This window comes from Neurospora hispaniola, assembly GCF_033458365.1.
Source record: "Neurospora hispaniola strain FGSC 10403 chromosome Unknown B0T23scaffold_1, whole genome shotgun sequence".
Lineage (NCBI taxonomy): Eukaryota > Fungi > Ascomycota > Sordariomycetes > Sordariales > Sordariaceae > Neurospora > Neurospora hispaniola.
Genome location: NW_026944406.1, coordinates 3,974,739 through 4,000,169, shown reverse-complemented (window position 1 = coordinate 4,000,169; position 25,431 = coordinate 3,974,739). Strand labels below are relative to the sequence as shown.

The window sequence follows — 25,431 nt, the reverse complement described above, 5'->3', positions numbered from 1 at the left end:
ATGTTTCCACTCGCTCCATCTCCAGCCTGATGGATCGAGCCTTCCCCGATACCGACCGCATCGCTACCCCTCTACCTGCACCTACCTACCGACCTCTACCGGGACCCTCGATCATCAATAGCTTCATGCCGGTGTTTACTGCCCGACCTTACGGAACCTGCATCTATCTCCTACCTGCCTTTCAACAGCTCATCTGCACCTGCTGGTGGATCGCCCGTTCTGTACAGGTACCTACCTGGCCTTTGTATGCCTGGGTGGATCGAGCATACCCCCTTCCCATCTTTTGCGACATTCTGCCGCCGACAAACCATCATGCTTGGTTATACCTCCCGCCCGTCCCGTCACCTCAGCCTTGTCGACTCGGTCCGACATGCGACCTGGAGCTCATCGTAACTAACTTGTATAGGCTGAACATAGCTATCCTTTCTCCCCTTCCTCCATGCCAATAGAGCTTTACCGACAGCTTTTCTACTACTGCCCGAGGTGAACGTCGCCAGCCATGGCGAACCTAATTGACGATGTCATCAGGAAGCTGTGCACTCCAGAAATTGGTACGTTACTTACCCTTCCCATCCTTCTGGTGCTTCGTGAGTCGGTGCTGACACCGAGTGCCTCCTTACAGAGCTTCGGCTCAAGGTCGAAGCCGCGATCAACTTGCGCGACAGCCTCGATCACTATGTGACCGGTCCAGCATACTCTCCGTTCCTCAAGCGCGTGATACCTCCCTTCATCATGATTTTGCGACAACCACCAGTGTTTCAGAGCAAGACGATGGACCAAGTCAACATGCAGAAGCTGCGAAACTGCATCCTCGAGATTCTTCATCGCCTCCCTACCTCGAACACGTCGCCCGAGCCTTTCGAACCCTTTGCCGAAGAAGTTGTAGACCTGCTCATGGGTCTTGTGCGAGAAGACAATGAAGACAACGCGGTTCTCTGCGTCAAGATCATATCCGAAATCATGCGCCACCAACACAAAGTCCTGGGTTCCAAAGTACAGCCCTTCCTGAATCTGATACAGGAGTTATTTGAACAGATGGCATTGGTAGTAAAGGAACAGCTTGACGATACATCCACGTCGGCGGTCGGCCCCCCAGGCGCCCCTTCAACCCCCGGTAGCACCCAAACGAGCTTCATGCCACACCAACAATCCCCGAGACCAGGCTCTCCCGTCGCCCCTGGCGCCGCCGACTTCAGCGCAGATGCTGGACAACAATCCGGTCGGCCCTTGCTGAAGGGCATGCAATCCTTCAGGGTGCTGTCCGAGTGTCCCATTATTGTTGTGTCTATCTTCCAGGTCTATCGCAATAGTGTGACAGCCAATGTCAAGCTTTTCGTTCCCCTCATTAAGTCGGTACTGCTTTGCCAGGCAAAAGCGCAGGAAAAAGCTCACCTGGACGCTGCAGCTAGAGGGACCATCCATACCGGCGTCAGCCCCAATATCAAGAATCGGGTGGCATATGGGGAGTTCATTACCGCCCAGGTGAAGACCATGAGTTTCTTGGCTTACCTTCTAAGATCATACTCCAATCAGTTGTCGGATTTTCTCTTGGTGTTGCCAGAGATCATAGTAAGGCTTTTGAAGGACTGTCCGCGAGAGAAGTCAGGCGCGCGGAAGGAGCTGCTCGTCGCTATTCGCCACATTATCAACTTTAACTTCCGGAAAATCTTCTTGCCCAAGATCGACGAACTGCTGGATGAGCGCACCCTGATAGGCGACGGTTTGACGGTATACGAAACCATGAGACCGTTGGCGTACAGCATGTTGGCCGACCTCATTCATCACGTAAGGGACAGTCTTACTCCTGATCAGATTCGCAAGACAGTCGAGGTGTATACGCGAAACCTACAAGACAACTTCCCCGGCACCAGTTTTCAAACCATGAGCGCAAAACTTCTACTTAATATGGCGGAATGTATTGCCCGCTTGCCGAACAAGGTCGATGCACGGCATTATCTAATGATGATTCTCAATGCCATTGCCGACAAGTTCGCTGCCATGAACAAGCAGTACGCAAATGCGGTCAAACTTTCAAAGCTGTACGCCCAGCAAGCTGCCAACAACACGCCCGAGACGTATTTGGCTGACAAGGAGCACCCCCCGCAGTGGGACGAAATCGACATCTTCTCCGCAATGCCCATCAAAACCTCCAACCCTCGGGATCGTGCTGCCGATCCGGTCGTTGACAACAAGTTTCTGTTCAAGAACCTCATGACCGGCTTGAAGAACACTTTCTATCAGTTGAAGAGCTGCAATCCGACTACCGTGCCAGATCTGGCCAATGCACCCGCACACTGGGTTGATGTTGCTTACGGCTTCACTGCTGAGGAGGTTGAGGTTATCGTCAAGCTTTTCCGTGAGGGTTGCTACGTGTTCCGGTATTACGATAGCGAAAAGCCTGCAGCCGAGTCACCCTTTACTTCCACAGTCGAATACATGGCAAACTTCTTCATGGTTTCCCTCACAAAGGAGGAAAAGGACCTCCTTGAGACCTTCGCTACGGTTTTCCATGTTGTAGACCCTGCGACCTTCCACGAGGTCTTTCAGCAAGAGATCCCACGATTGTACGACATGATCCACGAGCACACCGCGCTTCTTCAAATCCCCCAATTTTTTCTGGCGAGCGAAGCGACATCGCCCAGCTTTTGCGGAATGCTTCTGCGCTTTCTGATGGAGCGGATCGAGGATGTGGGCTCCGCCGATGTGAAGAAGTCGGCCATCCTCCTGCGTTTGTTTAAGTTGGCATTCATGGCGGTTACTTTGTTTGCGGCCCAGAACGAGCAGGTTCTGCTTCCGCATGTGGTTGACATCATCACCAAGTCTATTGAACTCTCGACAAAGGCAGAGGAACCGATGAACTACTTCCTTCTGCTTAGATCTCTGTTTAGGAGTATTGGTGGTGGCAAGTTCGAGCACCTTTACAAGCAGATCTTGCCTCTGCTGGAGATGCTCCTGGACGTTCTAAACAATCTACTCCTAGCGGCTCGCAAGCCGACAGAGCGAGACCTCTATGTCGAGCTTTGTCTCACAGTCCCAGCACGCTTGAGCAATCTTCTTCCCCACCTCAGCTACCTTATGAGGCCTCTTGTGGTGGCTTTGCGCGCCGGGACCGAGCTGGTTGGTCAAGGCCTGCGTACTCTGGAACTCTGTGTTGATAACTTGACCGCGGACTATTTGGATCCAATTATGGCACCGGTCATTGACGAGCTGATGGCTGCCCTCTTCGACCATCTCAAGCCACACCCCTACAACCATTTCCATGCACACACGACTTTACGAATTCTTGGCAAGCTAGGTGGCCGAAACAGGAAATTTATGACGGACGCTCTTCCTGTGAAATATCGCCAGTTTGCCGATGATGTGGCCAGCTTCGACATACGTCTGATTGGCTCAAAGATTGACAGAGCATTCCCAGCACATTATGGCGTCGATCTGGCAATCCAAAAGTTGATGGAGGTGCCGCGGTTCATGAAGGGAGTGTCGGCTGCACCTACCAAGCAGCAGGACGCCTACTACAAGAGGCAAGCCCTCCATTTCATCAAGACCCAGGTGAAACTGCGGGTGGGGTTTGACAATCTGCCTGAAGATCTCCCTCGCCTTCTTCGACTCCAAGCACAGGATCTTATCAACAGGAGAAAGGATATCGATATCTCCGCCTTTGAAGGTTCTGACCGTGATCGCTCCATCGCCAAGAAGAACGAGGATGAGGGAGAGCTGAAGAGGCTGATCAAGGCGCTCATGTTTGCACTCTCGCTACCAGAGTTCAAGCCTGAGGTTGATGAATTCCTCTTGAACCTCGCCCGGCACTTTACCATTATCGAAGTGGGCCGTGCATGGGTTGACTCGAAGAGGTCCATCACCCCTTTCAATGTCGATTCGGGGGCTGGTCCACTCTTTGTTGACACGCGAATTCTGTCGGATGCCCTTCTAGAGTCGCTCGCTTCCGAGAAACCAGAGGTACGAGAAGGCGCTGAGCGGGTCATTCAAGAGGTCTATGATTCCGCGGCCACCATCTTTGGGTCCTCAAGCCATGTCTCAAGGCTTGCCTACTTTAATAGCTTGGCGAACACTTTCTGTCACGGTTGTTACGAGGAGGAATGGTTCACCAAAGCCGGCGGTACCTTGGGTATCAAGATCCTGCTGACGAACGTCGACCTCGGCGACTCTTGGGTTGCTACCAAGCAGATCGAGTTTGTCAGAGCGCTGATGTATGTCATCAAAGACATGCCCCAAGATCTTCCCGAGAAAACCAGACGATCCGCACAGGTGACACTCGAGATCCTTTTGCAGCGTCTTACCAAGAATGCCAAGAAAGAGGATTGCTTGCCTGCGCAGCCAGCACCTCAGCAGCCGGGACAACCGCAGCCTCAGAAGCAGTCTCGTCTTGCTCAAATTTGCATGATGCTCAACGGCGAATTGTCTCATATGAACAGACACGTCCGCAGCACTGCCAAGAGGTCTATTGAGCTGATCGCGAAAGCAACAGGGGCCGAAGTCTGGGAGCTCCTTGAACCCCACCGGAAGCAGCTTCTCCAGCCCATTTTCGCCAAACCTCTGCGTGCTTTGGCATTTGGTATTCAGATCGGCTTCATTGATGCTGTTACGTACTATATGTCCTTGAAGCCTGACTTTGTCACATTCGACGAGCACCTGCATAGGTTGCTTATGGAGTCACTTGCACTTGCTGACGCTTCGGACGAGTCTCTAGCCGGTAAGAATCAGGAGTTCAGAACCCGGGAGCACATCGTCAATCTTCGCGTGTCGTGCATCAAGCTTCTCAGCACAGCCATGGGCTTTGAGGAGTTCATGAAAGGATCTGGCAATGCTACGCGTGCCAAGATTGTCGGGGTGTTCTTCAAGTGCCTTTACTCGGAGCAAGCACCGACCATTGAAGCAGCGAACGACGCTTTGAAATCGGTTCTGTCACATACCAGCAAGCTGCCTAAAGATCTATTGCAGTCGGGTCTCAGGCCGGTCCTACAGAGTCTTTCGGATGCCAAACGCCTCACCGCCCACAGCTTGGAAAATTTGGCTCGGCTGCTGCGACTTTTGACTACATACTTTAAGGTGGAGATAGGTGCTCGCTTGCTGGACCATATCAAAGTCATCGCAGACCCCAACCTTCTCCAACAGATATCGTTCACTTTCTTTGAACAGCACGCCTCAATCAAGGTCATTGCGTCGGTCTTTAACATATTTCACCTGCTCCCCGATGGGGCTAAGCAATTCAAAGAGCGTGTCATCGAGAGCGTTTTGGAGCTGGAAGAAAAGCTAAGGCGGACTCACCACAGCCCCTTCCGCAAACCCCTCTACAAGTATCTAAACCGATATCCTCCTGATATCTGGGAGTTCACATTCAGCAGGATTGATCAGCTAAGGTACGGCCGTTTCCTGGCCCAGGCATTGCGTGATCCTGAAAGCCATCCACTTAGGGACTACGGTGTCGGGAACGTGGAGGCTCTTGTCAAGGCCTGTAGCGACGTTGTCAACCAGAACAAGGAAACCAAGTTTGCTGCTATTGTCAACACAATCAACATCCTCGAAGCCCTATGCCAAAACTCCAACTCGCTAGGTTGGATGGAGAATAGAGAGCACATTGAGTGGCTAAAGACAGTTGGCAAGGAGCTTGAGCAAAACCTCAAGATGAACAAGCTCCCCGCAAATGTTCGCCTTGCTGCGGATCAGGCATCCGAACAGCTCATGGTCATCTTGACCAAATCCCTAGAGCGCAATCCGAAGGACATCGAGCCCCTTCTCAGTCTCATTGAGTCGATCACTTCAGATGATTTCCGAGAGACGCAGACCATGCTCTCCTATCTCTACAAGAATATCATATCTAGCGACTCTATTGATTTCTGGCGTACAACCGTACTTCGCTGTCTGGAGATATATGCTGGAAGGGGTGCCAGTCAACGCATGAAGTGGTATCTGCTGCACAATATTGTCAACCCCATTGTAGCGATGGATGTGATGCGTCACTGGAATCGTGGTGAACCGGCCAAGGGTGGTCAACGGTTCCTTGATAGGGCGGTTATTGAGTCCATTAACACCAAGATTTGGAAAGTGAACCTGGCGGATCCTCACGACGATCTTTCGCAGCCGCATATTGACCACACCAGAATGGAAGTGCTCCAGCTCTCGGCCATGCTGGTCAAGTATCACCACGCCATACTGCAAGATGCGCGCAAGGATTTCATCAAGTTTGGGTGGACGTACATCAGGCTTGACGACGTTATCAACAAGCACGCTGCCTATGTGGTGATTGGGTACTTCATTGCTCACTACGAGACTCCTGCCAAGATCGTCTCGCAGATCTACTTCTCGCTTCTCAAGACCAACCAGAATGAAGGCAGGACCTTGGTCACTCAAGCCCTTGAGCTGATGGCGCCCGTGATGCCCAAGAGATGCAATACCGCGCCTGGCGACCGGAATGCAGTGTGGGCTGTTGCGCCTCGCCGAATCTTGGCGGAAGAAAGTCAAAACGTCCAGCAGATGACTAGCATCTTCCACTTCCTCGTCAGGCATCCGGGCTTGTTTTATGACTCCCGCGACAAATTCGCCATGCTCATCATTACCTGCCTTCGCAAGGTCGCCGCGCCTCCCAATCCGTCTAACGAGAGTAAGAAGCTGGTGCTGAACATGATGACGCTGATTTGGCAATGGGAGCAGCGTCGTGTTGAAGGCAAGCGGTCAGAACTTGTTCGCTCTGTCTCTGAGTCTCCCAATGCCAAGAAGAGAAAACTCGATGAGCAGCAGTCCGTTTCGCCGGCCTCTGCCAGACAAAGCGAGAGACCCGAATTCGAAATCCCGGCTATGGGTCGCCAGAAGATGATCAAGTATCTGGTGGAGTTCATCGCTCAGTTGAACGAGCGTTATCAGCTCCCTTCAGCGAAGGCGCGGGACACACCCGCCACGGCTGTCCCGGCTCTGGCGGCGCCTTCTGGTGAACTCTGCAAGAAGGCGATGGCACTTCTCTACAACCTTCTTCAGCCGCAATATTGGGGTGATCTTGATCTGGACCTTTTCCAAAACGTCACTGATATTGTCCTGACCAGCGAGAAGGCCTCCCTCACATTGTCCAATGAGCCGTCCGACAAGGAGAAGGCCGATGACAAGTTCCTTACCAACATTATCAACACCCTTCAGGTCATCCGCATCATTCTTCACTTCAAGTCCGACGAATGGGTTGTCAAGAATATGAGTCACATCCAAAAGATTTTGGAGAAGTGCTTGAAATCAGACAACCCAGAGATTCAGGACTGCCTCCACACGGCTGATAAGCAATGTGATGGTGACCGAGAGGTCCGGCCGATCATCAAGCGAATCCTCGATGCGGTCCCAGAAGATGTGCCCATGGAGGATGCTGATGCTGAAGGCGAAACGGAAGCGCCAACTTCGGAGGTTGTCACGTTCCTGTCCGGCATTGCCACGGAGAGTATGGCTGCGGCAAATTACGTTTCCGGTATCAACATTTTATGGTCATTGGGTCGCCGCCGTCCTACAGCTATCGACCAGCATATTCCTGCAATCATGAAGTCGCTTCAGTCCAAGTTGGCTAGAGACCACGTCTCCCACTATGCGGCGTTGGCACAGGGTGGCATCCCCCGACCACAGCCAGACAATGCCAATGCTGCAACCGAAATGAACGCCTACGACCTTGAGATACAGACTGGGCTGATCATCAAGGCCATTGAGACTGTTTCTCTTCGTATGGACATTCTCGGAGACAACCGGAGACCTTTCCTGAGCGTGCTCGCCACTATTGTGGAAAAGTCACTGCACACCGCTCTATGTGAAAAGATCCTTGACATGGTTGAGGGATGGGTATTCCGCTCTGAGGGAACGTGGCCAACTCTGAAGGAAAAGACGGCCGTTCTTTCCAAGATGATCACGTTTGAGCACAGGCAAGATCCAACCATGCTCATGAAGTTCCTCAACCTTGTTCTACGCATTTATGAGGACCCCAAAATCACACGGACTGAACTCACCGTGCGTATGGAGCATGCGTTCCTTATAGGAACGAGAGCTCAGGATGTGGATATGCGCACCCGCTTCATGGCCATCTTCGATAAGAGTCTCTCCAGGACTGCCAGTGCTAGGTTGGCATATGTTATTTTGTCTCAGAACTGGGACACGCTAGCCGATTCATTCTGGCTGGCGCAGGCAATCCAGCTTCTTTTCGGAGGAGTGGATATGAATCTTCCCATTCAGCTACACCAGGATGATTTCCGTACCTTGTCAGCTTCTCAACTCATTGGAAGCTATGCCAAAGATACCAGAGAACCAGCCTTGATCAGCGATGATAAATACGAGGCGTTCATGGCTAGCCATCGCCGCTTCATTGCCGAGCTTGGTGACATCAAGGCGCGAGACATCCTTGAGCCTTTGACCCAGCTGCAACATATTGATAACAATCTGTCCAATGATATCTGGGTTGTTCTTTTCCCAATGTTCTGGTCCGCGACTTTGAAGGAGGATAGACCTGAGCTTCAGCGTGGCCTTGTCACCCTTCTCACCAAGGATTACCATTCTAGACAGATGGACAAGCGGCCAAACGTGGTTCAGTCCCTTTTGGCTGGAGCAGCCAAAGCTTTCCCAGAGTGCAGGCTACCACCCCATGTTCTCAAGTTTGAGGCTAAAACCTTTGACGCATGGTATACAGCTCTCTGCCAGTTGGAGACCGCTGCCATCAAACCGGGAGACGACTCAGCGATCGTCAAGGAAAGCAATCTCGATGCACTGGTGGATCTATATGCATCTCTTGGTGAGGAAGATCTTTTTTTCGGCACATGGCGTCGTCGGTGCCAGTTTGTCGAGACCAACGCAGCGCTATCGTACGAGCAGAATGGCATGTGGGACAAAGCCCAAAAGATGTACGAAGCAGCCCAGATAAAAGCGCGGACGGGCGTCATTCCTTTCTCCGAGGGCGAATACATGTTGTGGGAGGATCACTGGGTTCTTTGCGCCCAGAAGCTCCAGCAATGGGACATTCTCCAGGAGTTCGCTAAGCATGAGAATATGCAAGACCTGCTGTTGGAGTCCATCTGGCGCAACACTGAGTACTGGCAAAACCAAGAGAACAGGGAGCAACTGGACAATCACATCAAGGGCCTGATGGATGCGCCTACCCCGCGCAGAAGCTTCTTCCAGGCCTTCATGTCGTTGCTAAAATATCACAACAAGCAGGAGAGTCTTCAGGACTTTAACCGCGTTGTTGACGAGGCGATCCAACTTTCCATCCGGAAATGGCACCACCTTCCTAAGCGTCTCACCACAGCCCACATCCCGATCTTGCAAAACTTCCAGCAGTTGGTTGAGCTTCATGATGCTAGTGTAATCTGCCAGAGTCTTGCTGCAACCAACTCGAACAACCTCGATGCGCGGTCCGGTGAGCTTAAGCTGCTCCTCGGCTCATGGCGGGATCGTCTCCCCAATACGTGGGATGATATTGTCGCATGGCAAGACCTGGTCACATGGAGACAACACGTGTTTGGTCTCATCAACAACACATATCTTCAACTTTTGCCGCAACAAGGAGGACAAAGCGCTGGTGGTGCTTCGTTCGCGTACCGTGGGTTCCATGAAACTGCTTGGATTATCAATAGATTCGCGCACGTTGCCCGCAAGCATGGCCTCCACGAAGTGTGCATCAACCAACTCAGCCGCATCTACACCTTGCCGAACATCGAGATTCAAGAGGCCTTCCTCAAGCTGAGGGAGCAGGCCAAATGCCACTATCAGAACCCAGAAGAGCTGCAAAATGGGCTGGAGGTCATTAACAACACCAATCTCGGCTACTTTACAGGTCAGCAAAAGGCTGAATTCTTCACCCTCAAGGGCATGTTCCTGGAGAAGCTTGGTCAAAAAGACGAGGTTGATACAGCTTATGGCATGGCCCTTTCGCACGACATCTCGGCCCCTAAGGCGTGGGCAGAATGGGGCTACTTCAACGACAGAAAGTTCAGGGAGAACCCGGCTGATGTGCTTGCCGCCAAGCAGGCCCTCACATGCTACCTGCAAGCCGTGTCAAGCTATAAGAATCACAAGTCACGGAAGCTCATTGCACGGATTCTATGGCTTTTGAGTCTCGATGACGCCAACAACACCATCTCGAGCGGGTTCGACGACTTTAAGGGCGAGACACCGACATGGTATTGGATTACGTACATCCCTCAGCTGCTCACCGGACTCAATCATAAGGAGGCACCGAGACTCCAGGTCGTCCTGAGCAAGATTGCTAAAAGCTACCCTCAGGCGCTTTACTTCCTGCTCCGAACCAGCCGCGAAGACATGCTGCAAATCAAGAAGGCTCAGGAGAATAAGGAGCGTCTGAGACAGCAACAGCAGCAACGAGCTCAAAGCGCAGCCGCAAACGCCAACAGGGCAAGTGCTACTCCGGGCCAGCCTACTCCTGCTGCTACGGCTACGGCTACTCCCAAGCCCGAAGGTGACTCACGACCTGCCACCGCTACTGGCGATGCTGCTGGACAGGTCAAGCCTGAAGTCAAGGCTGAGGGTGCAGTCAATGGTGTTCCTGTGGCACCTGGTCAAGGCAGCGTTCCTCCTCCAAACCCTGCTCAAGTCGCGGCAGGCCATCACGCTGCGGGTGCAGTCCCTGGTGCGCAGCCACAGGCCGTCCAGAAGAGGCCACCTTGGGAACTTACCGATGAGATCATGAGCATGTTGAAGACGGCGTTCCCGCTCCTGGCGCTGTCCATGGAGACCATGGTGGATCAGATTCAGAAGCATTTCAAGTGCCCACCCGACGAAGACGCTTACAGACTCATTGTTGCACTCCTTAATGACGGACTGTCATATGTCAGTCGTATGCCAACTTCGTATGCCAGAGACGTCAAGCTTCCAGTCGCAACCGAGGCAAACATAACACGTTTTGCGGAGACGATACTGCCGACTCACATCCGAGGTACATTTGAACAAGAGTTTGTCAAGGCCAAACCCACCATGTATGAGTATATCCACAAACTCCGGAAATGGCGCGACAAGTTTGAAGAGAAGCTGGATCGCCGCCGCACAAGCATGCCTTTGGAGAACTTCTCTCACTATACGCCGCATCTCAGCGAGTTCCGGTATCAGAAGTTCGACGAGGTCGAGATTCCGGGTCAATACTTGCAGCATAAGGACAAGAACCAGGACTTTATCCGTATCGACAGGTTCTTGCCGAATGTTGATCTCGTCCGCACTTCCAATGTATCGCATCGCCGACTGAAGATCCGCGGCCACGATGGTAGCGTTCACTCTTTTGCTGTTCAGCATCCTGCGGCGCGACAGTCTCGTCGCGAAGAGCGCCTTCTTCAGCTCTTCAGACAGCTCAATCAGACCTTGAGCCACAAGAAGGAAAGTCGTAGGCGTGATCTCCAGTTCACACTGCCCTTGATGGTACCTCTTGCACCTCATATTAGGATTATTCAAGAGGATACGTCGTACATCACTCTCCAGGGCATTTACGAGGACCATTGCCGTAGGTCGGGTGTACACAAGGATGAGCCATTCCTCTTTACGATGGAGAAACTGCGCGGGCTCATGGATGGAAAGCTGCCAAACGCGGTAAGTAGCAGCATGGTCCCAACGGATAGGACAAGTTGGAGCAGCAATACTGACATGTCAATACAGAAGTTATCTGAACAGGGACAGAACGCGGCGGCTCGTCTTGAAGTGCTCAACGCAATTCAGGAGAAGTGGGTGCCGCACACACTTGTGCTGCAGTATTTCCAGGCTATATTCCCCGACTTTGCCGAGTTCTGGCTTTTCAGGCGTCGCTTCTCGTACCAGCTCGCTGCGCTCACGTTCATGACATACATCTTGCATATCGACAAGCGGTACCCGCACAAGTTCAACATCGCGCGCGGCTCAGGTAACATCTGGGGCTCGGAGCTCACGGCTCTCATGGCGGCCAACAAGCCCTACTTCAGCAACACGGAGCCGGTGCCCTTCCGTCTCACGCCCAACCTCCAGACGCTCATGGGCCCGCTTGCGCTCGAGGGTATCTTTACCGTTTCCATGATGGCGATCGCGCGCTGTCTGACGGACCCGGAGTTCCAGCTCGAGCACGCACTGACGCTGTTTGTCCGCGATGAGATGATCTTTTGGTTCACGAGCAGTCACAGGCCGCTGAACCTATCGGACAATCAGCTGAGAGAGACGGTGCAGGCGAACAGCGAAATGATTGTCAAGCGGGCGGCGTCGCTGGCTCAGGCGCCGGCGGGTAACTTGCCGGCGTATCAGACGATCATTGATCTGATTGCGAAGGCGGTTAGTCCGCTGAATTTGGCGCAGTGTGAGGCGTTGTGGATGCCGTATCTGTGATGGAGGGGTGGAGGTTTGCATGGCTGTCTGAGTCGCCGTAAGCGTGTTGCAATATGAGTAAAGGTTTCGCGGGAATTTTGGAGTTTGTGTGCTAAGAAAGGAGGACAGAGCACAGGGTGTGAGTGGTAATGATGGGTTGTATTTGTATTCATGACGGTTATTGTATGGAGCGCAAGTTTGCATTGTTCTTGGTGTTAAGAGGAGTAAAGAAAGTGATCAGTTAGTAGCAATGATTTAGATACACAAGGCCTACGGGCTGCTCATGAAATGGTTGGGCTTGTGAGACTATGAAATAAAGTTGACGTGGCTTGAGGTTATCCTCAATGAGCTCGTCGGTGCAACATTCGGGTGCGTAACATATTGAAATCTCATGTTTGCTCGCCTCATCCCAAGCCCCGACACAGCCGCATCACGGAGTTGGAGATATCGGAGTTTGGAGCAATGACACCCCCTGACCCCAATTCCAACCAAGTTCGTCCTGCATGCACACAGTTCAGTATAGTAAAAGCAAACAAACAGAGCACTAAGTACATAAGCTTCCCGAGCCGAGGCCCAACCAGGGCGGGCAGTCGGTGATACTTTCGGGACTTGCCAGCAGTCCGAGGGGATCAGCGCTTTCCAGCCGCAATAGGTACCAAGCTAAAAGCGGTAAAAGGTTCCCCGGTTCCCCGCATTAGCAGCCATTAGGAACGATTGACCTCTTTACTCAGAGGCACCCGCAGGACTGGACCGTCACTCAGCCAGGACTTCCACTTGACCTCGCAGAAACTCCAGCAGAGAAGGGACGGAGCCTCTCACAAGACACCAGCTCACCAAGTATGTCCTCCACCACACACTTTGCCATTGGCTTGTTGGTTCCTCACCTACGTCGAAAAAGCGGTCTCAGATCACGGGCGCCAGAGTACCTGCATTCCACACTATATACATACTACCAATACTACTACTGATCGACGTTCGTCATCGCATTTGGCGCGTGTCGCGGTGAAGGAGGTTGAAACGAACTAGGTAGCTAGCTACCTAGCTGACTGTTTCGCCGCAGTGGTCGACTTGGACGACTTGGACGACTTGGATTGTTGACTGTGGGCCAGAAACAGTCAGGAGTTTGTTGGCTAAGGAAAAGTGGAAAGTGGATATATAGTTGAAGAACGACAGCCGTCCGGTTCCCCTTGGTAAGACATTCCTTCCAAGTGATTTTTTTTTCTCTCTTTTTTTTCCCCCATTCATCACATATTTTGCTTTCGATACCATTTACCAAAAGATGTCGGTGGCAGCGGAATTGCCGTTATCGGCTTTGTCGTCGTCTGCGACCGGTCCTACTGCCATGATGAACTCTGCGGATGTCGAGATGGAAGTTAACACTGAAGTTACAGGGGCTACAGGGGTTACAGAAGTTGTTGCGGAAGTCCTCAACACAGAAACCAACAGAAACTCAAAAGCCGAGGACATATTGGAAGACGAAATCAACGAAATCATCATGCGCCCAGACGTGATCCCGAGGAAACTTTGGGAGCACCCGAACCCAGAGAGCACGCCGATGTGGCGGTTCTTGCAGAATGTAAATAAGCGACATGGACTTGACATGAAGGTCAGTATTCCATGTCCGCCATTTGACCCATTGTACCCCGGTAGGTATGTTAACAATATTCCTCTTTAGACCTTCTCGGAGCTCCATGAATATTCCCTCCGAAACCGCTCCCAATTCTGGGCAGACGTCTGGGAGGAAGCCAACTATATCCACGAAGGTACCTACAGCAAAGTAGTCGACGAATCCGCCCCCATTGACGCCGTTCCCATCTGGTTCGAGGGCGTCAAGCTCAGCTACGCCGAGAACGTGCTCTACTCCCGACCCAAGGGCAGCTCTTCAAGTCAAACCCGATCCACAGTAGGGAAGGAAGACGACAAGGTAGCCGTGACCGAGGTACGTGAAGGCGCAAGCCAAACCCGCGATGCCACCTACGGTGAGCTCCGCGAGCGAGCAGGGAGACTAGCCGCCGCGATGAAGGCGCGTGGAGTCAAAAAGGGCGACATTGTGGTCATTGTGGGTTCCAACAGCATCGACACGCTGCTCGTCTGGCTGGCCACCTCGTGGTTGGGCGCCATCTTCAGCAGCAGCTCAACCGACATGGGCACCAAGGGTATTCTGCAGCGGACGGTGCAAGTCAATCCCAAGCTGCTGTTTATGGACGACGCGGCCCTCTACAACGGCAAAGTCGTCGACCTCCGGGAAAAGATGGCCGAAGTGGTCGAGGGCCTCAAAGACTGCAGCAACTTTGACAACATTGTCTCCATCCGACGCTTCTCCGAAGCCCGCGACATCTCGGCCGTTCCAAAAGCCATCACCTGGGACGACTTTATTGCTTCCGCAGGCGCCTCGCCCGCCATCCCGGACTTCGTCCGCATCCCCTTCCACGAACCCTACCTAATCTGCTACTCCTCCGGCACCACCGGAACGCCCAAAGCAATCGTACACTCCCTCGGCGGCGTGATGATCTCTTACTTCAAAGAAGGCGGGCTCCACGAAGGTCTCACGGGCTCCGACGTAACCCTCCAATACACCACCACAGGCTGGATCATGTACCTCTCCAACGTCGCCATCTTGCTCTACGGCGGCAAAACCATCGTCTACGACGGCTCGCCGTTCAAACCCGATTCCTCCATCTTGATTTCCCTCGCCGCCCAGCATAGGGCTACCAAACTAGGCATTTCTCCCCGGTGGATGTTCGAATTCGCCAAAAACGGCCAATCACCCCGTGAAATGGCCGACCTCTCGGCTCTGCGGATCGTCACTTGCACAGGGATGGTCCTCTCCGACCAGCTCTTCGAGTGGTTCTACGACTCTGGCTTCCCCCCTTCGGTCCAGCTCGCCAATATCTCAGGGGGCACCGACATCGCCGGCTGTTTCGGCATCTGCAACCCCCTGACGCCCGTCTACGTCGGCGGCACCCAGGGTCCCTCGTTGGGCGTCGCCGTGGAGATCTACGACTCCATGGTCGGCGACGGCGAACCAGGCCGTCCCGTCCCCGAAGGCACAGCAGGCGAATTGGTCGCCACCACCGCATTTCCCAACCTGCCCTGCTTCTTCTGGGCCGATCCCATTCCCGAGGGCCAGAAAGGGGTGGCGTCCCCGGGAACGCGGTACCACTCTGCCTATTTTGCGCGCTTCCCGCACGTCTGGGCACACGGCGATTTCTGCGTGATCCACCCGACCACGCGATCTTTACACCTCCTCGGTCGCGCCGACGGGGTTCTCAATCCTTCGGGTGTGAGGTTTGGCTCGGCGGAGATTTACAGTGTCATTGAGCGCAGGTTCGCCGATCGCGTGCAGGACTCGTTGTGTGTAGGGCAGAGGAGGCCGAAGGATCATGACGAGAGTGTGATGCTTTTCTTGCTGATGAAGCCCGGCCAGAAGCTGGATGAGTCGTTGGTGAAAGAGGTCAAAGAGGCGATTGGAAAGGATCTGAGTAAGAGGCATGTGCCGAAATGGATTTTTGAGACGCCTGAGATTCCTGTGAGTTTTCTTCTTTTCCCGTGAGAGTACATTTCTTCTTGTGGGGGTTTGATAACTAACCAAACAAAATGAAACACAGACAACGATCAATCTTAAAAAGGTTGAATTACCCGTCAAGCACATCGTGTGCGGGCGCAAGGTCAAGCCGAGCGGGACGCTGGCTAATCCGCAGAGTCTGGACTTTTACTACCAGTTTGCCAAGGTGGAGGAGCTGGTGAATCCTCATCCTAACCTTTGAGGGCATAATAATTGGGGGATGATCTCTGAGTGTGGGGATGTCTTTACGAACTTACGATAATCATGTAATGTTTGATGTATGATCAGGGGATGATTAGTACGACAGTAATGTACACGACACAAGTGTTGGAAACGATGATGAGCTGAATCCAAGACTTACCAACCACTAGTGGGCTCGATTACAACAACCCAATACCCCGTCACAAATCATCTGCTTTTGATACTCCGTGCTTTCCTTTGGCCTCCCGTTCCAACTTTTAGTTCCAGCCTTGATCAATATCCTATCCTGGACGCCATCGCTATGCCTATTTACCGTGCTGATGTGCCAAGTACGGATAATCCAACAACAACAGTGCTAATCAATCAAATCCCCATTACCATCCTTGTCAGTCGCTCAGCTCCATGCTATCCACCTCTTCTTGATCTCCCCTAAACAATCTAGTGCCCCCCGCCGCTCCTCCCCTCCTTCCACCCCTAGCAACGCCCTTCCCTTTATCCTTCACACCACCTTGTCCTGGCGTCTCCGCAACGGCCCGCCTCCCCCTCTCCCTGGCCAATCTCATCCTCGTCGCAACCCCCAGCAACTGCTCAAAGCTGGCCGTGATCGCCTCATCCCCCGCTTCCCCGCCAAGACCCGCATCTGCAGTCCCTAGCAGCCCTATACCCCCTGCTTCTGCCGACTCCTCAAGCGCCTTATTCAGCAACTCCGTAGCAATGGGGTCCTGCGGGTGTATCGCCAACGCCTCATGCAACACCCGCACCGCCTCATCTGGTCTCCCTTGATCCAGGTATATCAATCCCTTGGCGCAAAATATCTGGGCATCTTTCCCGCCATCGCGAAGGACCTGGTCAAATTCCTCCAACGCCTCATCATGTTTCCTTAGCCGCCTCAGCGCATGCCCCAAGTTCGTGCGGGCACCCAGCCAAGCGTGAGGATCGCTATCGGTCTCCTCGGCAATGGCGAGGGCCTGGTCGAACATCTTGACGGCCTCCTTCAGGCGGTCCTGGTGATAGAGCACGATGCCCATCTCGTTGAGCAGCAGCGGGTCTGTCTTGCACAGCGAGTAGGCCGTCTTGAGGAACTCCTCGGCGGCCGTCATGTTGTTCATGGCGTGGTTCTGCATGCCCAAAAAGACCTGCGGCAGGTGGGTGCCTGTGAATAAGCGGGCGGCGGTCGAGTAAGCCGTCACAGCCTGGTCGTGCTCGCCCTCCGCGGCGAAAGTGTGCGCGAAGCCAATCCAGGCCGGACCAAAATTGGCGTCCATCATGCTGGCCTTGCTAAAGTAGCGGCGCGCGTCGGCGATCTTGCCCGTGGTGAAGTAATAAATTCCGACGGCGAGCCAGGTGCAGGGTTCGTCGGGGTGGGTGTCGGCTAGTTCGTGGGCGATCAGGAAGAGTACGTTCGTTTTTCGGAGCTCGTACAGACAGGCAAGATGAATCGGGTAGACGGCGAAATTGTATTTGTCGTCCATCAGGATCGACTCGGTGATGGCAAGCGCGTCCTTAAAGCGGCATTGCGTATAGAGCAGGTCGGCCTTGGCGAGCAAAATATCGGCATTGTTCTCGAGACCATAGTGTGTTGAAAGCGACTCGATGGCTGTGTTGAAGGCTTGTGGGTTGCGGTATTTGGAGAGCTGTGTTTGGTACAGCATATGCACGTAGTCGGCTGGTTCGTCCTCCATGTCTGGGTCATCGCCCGGAGCGCGAATCGAGTCGAAGGCGAGCGACTGCATAAACTCGTCCTCCTCATCGGGTGACATCAGCGAGTTCTTGACCAGTTGGCTGAAGGCCTCGAAACACTGCACATCGATCCGCAAAGCGTCTTTGTAGGCTTCCTTGGCTCGGTCGAAGGCATTCTGCTTGGCGTAACAGAGCCCTCGGAGATAGCACATGGAGGCTTCGTAGCGTCTGTTTGGTATGTCTTCCTCTGGTATATCGTCGCCTTGCTCGTGGTGGCGCGATGGTGTTTTTGAACTGGCTCTTGCTGTGGCGGCGCGCAAGCCTCGAGTAGTCTTCCGTTTCGCATTAGTCACAAATAGGTGTGTCGGGGTGTGTTCGCCTAGTATCGCGAGGGCCTCGACGAAGTTGTTTTGTTTGATTAGGCAGTGCGCTGCGAGGTATCGGCAGGATGGACTCGAGGTGAGGAGGTCTTGTTTAACAAGCAGTGCCTGTGCTCGAGTATAATTTCCGGCGGCAAAGTGGACTTGGGCTAGAAAGAAGGCATCGTTGTCGTCGTCTGGAGTAACCCAACAGTTAGACACTAAAACCTGTACCGGGACGAGAGTTCATATATGTGCTTACTTGTCATGGCAAGGAGCTTGTCCCCTATGAATATAGCTGACTCGTACTGGGCTTTATTGAGGGCATCCTGGCGCCATTCGCGCAGGAACTTTTCCATGTTAGGTTGCGAAGAAGCCATGCTGAGATCCCGGCCTCTTCATCGGCCGGCATGGAGTTGTGACGGGCGTCGAGAAGGTGAATCAATTTCAGTATTGGTCTGTACTTGGAGTGCGATGCGATGGATGGCGGCAGGAAGAATGCGACAAGTTGCGACAAGATGCCAAAGTCAACCAGTGCTCGGTAAGGTGTATTGCTTGAGCTAAAGCTAAGAGAAGTCGGTAAATGCGCCAAATCCAATGCGTTTGGGGTGTATTACTAGGGCGGGAAAAAGGATGTACATCGAGGAAGTAAGTCAACAAAGATGTCCAAGCAATACAAAGACTCCTTCTCGTAGTTGGAAAAGATGTTTCCCGACGCGATGTCCTGCAATGACGAAGGGCACATCGCGTAGGCGGGCGGGTGGACACAAGCGGCAGGCAATGGCGGGATGCGCGAGTTCAGGTGAGGGGCTCCACCCGCCCAGACTAACTGTACTAACCGTAATCGGTAGTTTGTTGACTTGCTCAAGGACAGTGCCGTTCCCCCTTTCCTTCTTCTCGCTTTGCGCTATGCAAAGCTGACAAGCTTCGATTTCTGGACCACCCTTCAAGTCTGAGGTGGTTGGACATACATGCATAACGGCAAAGAAAAAAAAGAACGATAAATCGGTACCGACACATCGCCATTGAGACCATCTGCATCATGGCGAATAACATATGGCTGTCCAGTTTTAGCTGAGTGGCTTGTCTTGTACCATTTGGCCGTGACCACGTAGGTCATGGGCAGTTGGCCGCGCATAGGCAACAAAGAGCCTGATATCGAAGAACATGCTGCTGGATATCATAAGAGTATTAAGTCAGAACGAGAGTTGAGTCTGAGCAGATCCTTTCTATTTTATCTTAATTTTTAAATTTTTTTTTTTTTTTTTTTTTTTTTTTTTTTTTTTTTTTTTTTTTTTTTTTTTTAGCTTTTACTATTCCAATTCGTTGATTGAATCAGCCTGAAAGGAGTAATTCGAAGCCGTATACATTCAAATGTACTAGATTCACTACATGATAACAGAGGTAGAGGTTTAGTCAACTCATATTAAGTTGGTGCAAAAAAGAAGAGAAGAAAAACACAAAGCGAAAAAAAAAAAAAAAAAAAGGTTGAATCGCTCGAGTAGGTACGTAGAACGAGCGACGATGCCCCAGCTGCTGCAGACCTGATTTACGAAAACCGCTGCGCTTAGTTTCCATCAACGGTAGCCACTGCACCATGAGACCACAGGGCTCCTCGTTGTGGTAGAGGGGCTGGGTCACAAACCTCGTATGGTGCCTGTTACTGGCACCTGGGCCACGTCTAGGCTAGGAAGGTACAGGGCGGGAAGCGAGTATCGCATTACCTGTGTGATCTCTGCCATGGGGAAAGGAGCGTGTTGGCCGTGGCGACGGCGGCAGAAGGAAGGAAGGAAGAAACTGTGAAATAAAGGACTCAGAATGGTGAAATTAATGGTAGAAGGAATGCTGATACGTAGGTATAGTCTAGATTGTATGTCTCTATTTCGTCTCAATCTAATTATCTTCGTTCAAGCTACCTCTACCTTTCCACCTATATTTTTAGCGAGGGAGGATTCTCCCACAATACCACCTCCTCAAACCCATCCGTCTTACCTCCCCTTCCCACCATCAGTCTTCTTAGTGGGATGTCCCAACCCCAAGCAACTCGCAATCTTGAAAAAGACATCGGTATTGCTATAAACACCCCCAAAGTTGCCCGAGCAAGGCCCTTGCGCAAAAACCGGCACATCCGTGAGCGAGTGAACGCCCTGGCTCTCAGTCGTAGGCAACGTGCCGTTGACCACGAACCCGCCCGTCCTATCGGTAGGATTAACATAATAATCATCATCACCCATACCCGGCAGCGTCACAGCAGGCGTGCGGGAGCCGTTCTTGCCGACGCCGTACTGCTCACGGCGGTCAGGGGCGGCACCGGTGCCAGCGGCAATCACGTAGCGCGGGTCCCAGTTGACAGGGAAGTTGGGCCCCGTGTTGTAGCTGATACCCGGCTGCTCGACCGTGTACTGGGATAGTCCGGATTCCTTGTACACGCCGACGGCGGAGCGCTTGTGCCGGTCGTCCTTGTCGTGCTGGGCAGCGAGGTACTTGGTGTCGGCGCCGCCAAAGACGTCGAAGCCGTGGCCGTGATCGGCGGTGACGACGATGAGGGTGTTGTTGAGCTCTCCGAGGTCTTGGAGTTTCTGGATCGTGGCCCGGACGGTGTCGTCAAGCTCGAGCAGGTCGCCGAGGGCGCGCTCGTAGTCAAGCACGTGCATCTGCTTGTCGATGGAGGCCGCTTCGGACATGAGGAAGAAGCCGTCCTTGCCGCCGCGTTTGTGCAGGATGTCGATGGCTTTGAGGGTCATTTCCTTTTGGCCGGGAATGTCCTTTGCTGGACCGGAGGCGCCCGAGGGGTCGTTCTTGAGCTTCAGAGTGTTTTCGGGGAAGATGTTGCGGTCTAGCCAGACGGGCAGGTTGGACTTGCAAAAGATACCGAGCGCCTTCTTGTCGTCGGGAAGAGCGAGGAGGGAGGTCTTGTTGAGGCTGACCGAGTATCCCTTCTTGGCGAACTCGGCGTAGTAGTCCTTGCCCTGGTAAGAGGCAGAGCTGGGCAGGAACTGTTCGGCACCACCCCCAAAGTAAACATCCGGGCCATCTTGCTTTGTCCACGAAGTGTTTGAGAACCCATTGAGTGCTTGCTCGATGAGAGCGCCATATTCATACCGGGAGCGCGTGTGGGCGGTGAGAGCAGTGGGTGTGGCGTCGGCAATGAAGGCAGTCGAGACAGCACCCCAGGCAGAACCCTTAAAAGCATTGGTGTCAGCAGGGGACAAGGAGAGACGGCAAGCTTGTAAGCGACTTACCCAGATACGCTTGAGAAGCTCAACGATGGTCTCGACCTTGGGATCGTCGAACTTGTCTGGCGACGAGTCAACGTAAACACTGTGCGTATTGTCAGCATGGCTTGAACGTTGTTCCCGCCAATATCACTTCTCGACTTACCCCATAGCGTTGACAGTGGTCTTGTGTCCTGTATACAAAGCAGAAGCCGAGTTCGCGCTATCGGTAATGAACGAGTCGATAGAGTGTGTCTGTCAGGCTGTTAGTTTGTTGCAGAGACAGCAATCACTGGGCCTCGATACTAACCATCTGATGACCCAAGGTTGGGAACTTGTCAAGCTGCAAAGTGCTCTGATACTTGCCATTGATGGACTTGTGGGCAAGCAGTCGAGCAGCGGTGATCATATTGGTGGTCATACCGTCTCCTGGAAATCAAAGTTGACGAGTTAGCCAACGTCCAGTGCCAAGTGATTCTCGCAAGAACGCAAACATACCAATGAAAAGAATGACATTCTTAGCCTTCTTCTTGGTCGCAAGTGGTCTCACCACCCAAGTGGCCGTCGTCGTCTTTCCCGAGTAATAGTTCAACGTAACCGTATATGTACCGGGCTCATACAGCGCAACTTGACGATAGATCTTGGAAGCGACATTGACGACCGAGGGAGTCTTGGCATCCTGGGCGAACAGGTCCTCATACCAAGAAAACGTCCATTTCTCGAGCGAAGGTTCCTTTAGTTCAAAGAAAGAAGCAATGCTCTGAGGCTTCCCATTGTCCTTGGCGATGGTGACGGTGAACTTCTCATCCGGAACTCCGTCGTTGAAGGCCTCGGATCCGTTCTTGGGGGCGTGCACCTCAAAGCGTATGTCGAAATGCTGTCCGGGGAGGAAATCTTGCTGGTCGGGTGGGAGGATGCAGCCCAAGGTTGGGCAAGAGCCAAGCCGTTGAAAAGTCTGGCCGGAGACGACTGAGAGCGAAGTGGCCAGCAGGGCGATGGCGCCGCTTATCCTGCTGGAGATCATGATGCCAGCACGAAGCGAGGAAATGAGAGCAGGAACCGGTTTGTGGTGGTGGTGGTTGGAACGCTGGAGAGAGCCATCACGAGGGTCGAGACGGTGCCGTCCTGGTCATATATACCCGCAATCTTTTTGGGTGTGATGGAGTTGATGACGAGGGTACTTGTTCCTTTGCCCTAGTAGGAACGTGCCTGTTCCGACGCAGGTACTGGAGTCGTGCACACATGCTTCGAGAGGCTGGGCTGCTGTCGCTCAGCCAAGGAGCCAAGGAAGCTATCTACGCCAGCCATGGCTTCAACATCCGACATCGCTTGGGGCACGAAGATGGACGTCGTCGGACAAGCGGTATCCTGGGCACGTGTCCATCTCTTGAGCATCTTTCATTGGTGCTGTCTTGATACGGTTCGGGATGCACCACGACTTCACAACACCATCGAACCATCGGAAGTCGTCTGCATATCGCATCGCAAGCGAGTCGGGGAGTAGACTCGGTGCCTGGCTGAGAACCAAGGACGACAAGCTGAGGGCGAGTTGATCGTAACCATGATCAAGCAAGGTAGGGCCGAGCTATTGGCATCCGGCAGTTATGCGGTTGCATCCACCGCAACCAGAAGCCGGGGATAGTGCCTCGGTGCCATGTGCGCCATGAGCGGGAACGTCAAAGGTTGAAGCGACGATGTGAACGTGGTTCAACTCGGGAGACTGATTGGCGATTGAGCGGCTGAGGGGCTAATATTGCCCACTGCTACCATACCCGGGCAGCTACGTACCCCCCATGTCATTTCAAAAGTGACGACAACTCCCACACTGTGTATGAAAAGATTCCCACTTCTGTGATAACTTGATAAGAATGTTCGGTCGTGTTATTGTGTGAATGAACGCTTGCAGATTGTGAAATGGGGACATTGATTGTTTGCAATGTAGTCAAAACCAGGCAAAACAAATGGAAAGCGGTGCCTATATGTTTTTGACATTTGAGTGAGCTTACAACAACAATCAAGATCCCTCGTGGCGCAATTGGCTAGCGCGTCAGACTGTTAATCTGGAGGCTGTAAGTTCGATCCTTACCGAGGGAGCTTTCTTTTTCTACCCAACTCTTTTTTATTATTCGTCCTTATGTTTTTTTCCATTGTCTATTCACATGGCGTTCCTTAGAAACATCTACAACGAATAACACCCATAAATTACTTTCACTCTATTTATCTTATCCGTTGCTAATGTCATTTTGCCTTACGCTTTCTCTTTTTTGTTCCATCAACTGAGAGAAAACAAACATACTGTAACTGCTCTTTTCTTTCTTCCCTTAACCTTCTCCTCTCTGCATGATACGGTTGTTAGGTTAGGACCGATTAAGCCTATCATGCCGCCATCAGACAAAGCTTCTCCAATCCCACTCTCCAGCTAGTACGCGCCACAAGCCATTGTCCAATTTTTTGCAGCTTCTTCTGCAGCGTTCAATCTCATCAAGATAGTCCGTGCTTCCGTATGAGGGGAGGCCTCGCCAGTCAAGCACGAAGAGTGAAGCCAAAAATCCCGGTGCTGCGCCAGCTCCTTCATCGCATAGCATATGTCCCACACGTTGCCATACCGTACACCGCCACCAACTATCAACTCAAACTTGTCTTCTTCCTTTTCCTTCAGCGCCGCCCTCCCAAGTTCCCCGAGTGTTTCCAGGTTGTTAGTGGCATTTCCCCATCCTCCGGACGTCAACACCCCTTTGAAGCCATGCCCTTTCATCTTCTCGACAAGGCGCCCAATCGGGATCTTTGTGCCCGGGTAGTTCTGCGAAGTCGCGAGCACGCCGTCAAAGGCGCGGTGCAGGAAACAGGGATAAGGATGGGCCGTGGAAGTCAACCTTTTGTTGGCCTTAGGATGAAGCATCAGCTCGTTCAAGGGACCGTCTAATCGTTTCTGCACCCCGAAAACGAACCCGTCGCCGCGTTCCGGGCTGAGGACATCTCGACCCATTGTCTTGAAGTCTTCAATACTCTGGCACATTGCGAGCAGCTCGGCTTCAGAGTACTGAAAATCCTGAACTTCTGTCATAGGAGAGACGGATTTGTCGTCGTTCTTCGCACCTCGGGGCCGGATCATGATTCGTATGGCCGGTTGTTGGTCTTCCGTGAGGATCTCCGATTTCCGCAAGTGAGTAAGGAACCGAATCGCATCTTTAATGTTAGGAGTTAATCCACCGTCTCCTGTATTTGAGCAACTGTGTTAGTCTTGACTGAGACCTTTCAAGTTTGTTCCCAAAAAGCGCATGGTGGCCAGAACAGGATGTAACGGATGGCTTACCATACGAACCAACGGCGTTCAGTTCCAGCCGGATCCGGCGACATTCGGCAGAATTAAAGTTTTTGCAGAGCTTCAGGAGCTCTTTGAAACTCATTTGCTCAAAAGAACGGACATCGTGTTCTTCCACGTCGGTGGTAAAGATTGGGATCTCAAGTTTGAAGGGCATTTTGATGTCCTTCCCGATAAGCTGAACTCGTATTTACAAGCAATAAGTACTTATTTGGGCTGTGGACGAATGGCTCGCGAATGTTGATAGCATGAAAAGATGTCGGCGTGGTTTGATGTTCAATAGTCGTGATAAGTGGGGGTATCCGGTGATAATCAATGGGAAAGATCTGGACCAAGAGTTGGTGAAGAAGAGCGAGGAGTGTAAAGGGGAAAGGTAGGTAGGTAAATATGAAGAGGAAGATGTCTATCTTATAAGAAAGTACACTGACTTGCGTTTGGAAGGCGTATCTAGGCGGTATCATTTGAAGATACACAATCGTCGTAGTTCCGGCAAGTGAAGCTGAATGGTTCGCGGGCTCGGTTTACCCTTCCCGTTGTCACTCCGAACGTCCCCGCCTTCAATGACACCTCATTCTTCCTTCCGGCTTCTGCAAGCCGCTTATATTAGGGGTCGCCTGGCACTTTCTTTTTTTTTTTTTTTTTTTTTTTTTTTTTTTATAAAAAGTTCTTTCCCCCGATTCCTGAATTATTATTTGACATCAGTGACATATCTTGGTGTCCTCGTCGCCACTGCAGTTCTTCACTATCAAGTACCTTTCCTTAAGTCGAAAGCAGGCATACAACAAC

General features: G+C 52.4%; 6 protein-coding genes and 1 non-coding gene across 7 annotated transcripts; 3 read left to right on the top strand and 4 right to left on the bottom strand.

Annotated features, from left to right (window-relative positions):
- The first annotated feature begins 406 nt into the window (after positions 1-406).
- On the top strand, positions 407-12,434 carry B0T23DRAFT_24654 (uncharacterized protein). Its single transcript, XM_062834138.1, has 3 exons — positions 407-551; positions 623-11,565; positions 11,632-12,434. Exons 1-3 carry the CDS (start codon positions 500-502, stop codon positions 12,322-12,324), a joined length of 11,688 nt encoding a protein of 3,895 aa, XP_062697373.1. The 5' UTR covers positions 407-499; the 3' UTR covers positions 12,325-12,434.
- Positions 12,435-13,511: 1,077 nt separating this feature from the next.
- Positions 13,512-16,263, top strand: B0T23DRAFT_24642 (uncharacterized protein). The gene is made up of 3 exons (XM_062834133.1): positions 13,512-13,909; positions 13,979-15,832; positions 15,912-16,263. Exons 1-3 carry the CDS (start codon positions 13,583-13,585, stop codon positions 16,068-16,070), a joined length of 2,340 nt encoding a protein of 779 aa, XP_062697372.1. The 5' UTR covers positions 13,512-13,582; the 3' UTR covers positions 16,071-16,263.
- Positions 16,264-16,455: 192 nt separating this feature from the next.
- B0T23DRAFT_450478 (uncharacterized protein) lies at positions 16,456-18,987 on the bottom strand (the record flags this gene model as incomplete). Its single annotated transcript, XM_062841093.1, has 2 exons — positions 18,371-18,987; positions 16,456-18,305 (listed from the first exon to the last, which is right to left on the bottom strand). Exons 1-2 carry the CDS (start codon positions 18,486-18,488, stop codon positions 16,456-16,458), a joined length of 1,968 nt encoding a protein of 655 aa, XP_062697371.1. The 5' UTR covers positions 18,489-18,987.
- A 955-nt stretch (positions 18,988-19,942) lies between these two features.
- Positions 19,943-22,432, bottom strand: B0T23DRAFT_24613 (alkaline phosphatase). The gene is made up of 5 exons (XM_062834123.1): positions 21,822-22,432; positions 21,634-21,752; positions 21,490-21,578; positions 21,351-21,429; positions 19,943-21,290 (listed from the first exon to the last, which is right to left on the bottom strand). The coding sequence occupies exons 1-5, from the start codon at positions 22,345-22,347 to the stop codon at positions 20,097-20,099; spliced, it is 2,007 nt and encodes a 668-aa protein (XP_062697370.1). The 5' UTR covers positions 22,348-22,432; the 3' UTR covers positions 19,943-20,096.
- Positions 22,433-22,635: 203 nt separating this feature from the next.
- B0T23DRAFT_305773 (uncharacterized protein) lies at positions 22,636-23,247 on the bottom strand (the record flags this gene model as incomplete). Its single annotated transcript, XM_062834331.1, has 3 exons — positions 22,636-22,908; positions 23,091-23,103; positions 23,183-23,247. The coding sequence occupies 3 exons, from the start codon at positions 23,245-23,247 to the stop codon at positions 22,636-22,638; spliced, it is 351 nt and encodes a 116-aa protein (XP_062697369.1).
- Positions 23,248-23,343: 96 nt separating this feature from the next.
- B0T23DRAFT_t49 lies at positions 23,344-23,417 on the top strand. The gene has a single exon. It is a non-coding gene; the product is annotated as a tRNA-Asn (tRNA).
- Positions 23,418-23,430: 13 nt separating this feature from the next.
- B0T23DRAFT_450476 (copper homeostasis CutC domain-containing protein) lies at positions 23,431-25,119 on the bottom strand. Its single transcript, XM_062841092.1, has 2 exons — positions 24,637-25,119; positions 23,431-24,539 (listed from the first exon to the last, which is right to left on the bottom strand). Exons 1-2 carry the CDS (start codon positions 24,800-24,802, stop codon positions 23,743-23,745), a joined length of 963 nt encoding a protein of 320 aa, XP_062697368.1. The 5' UTR covers positions 24,803-25,119; the 3' UTR covers positions 23,431-23,742.
- Positions 25,120-25,431: the final 312 nt, after the last annotated feature.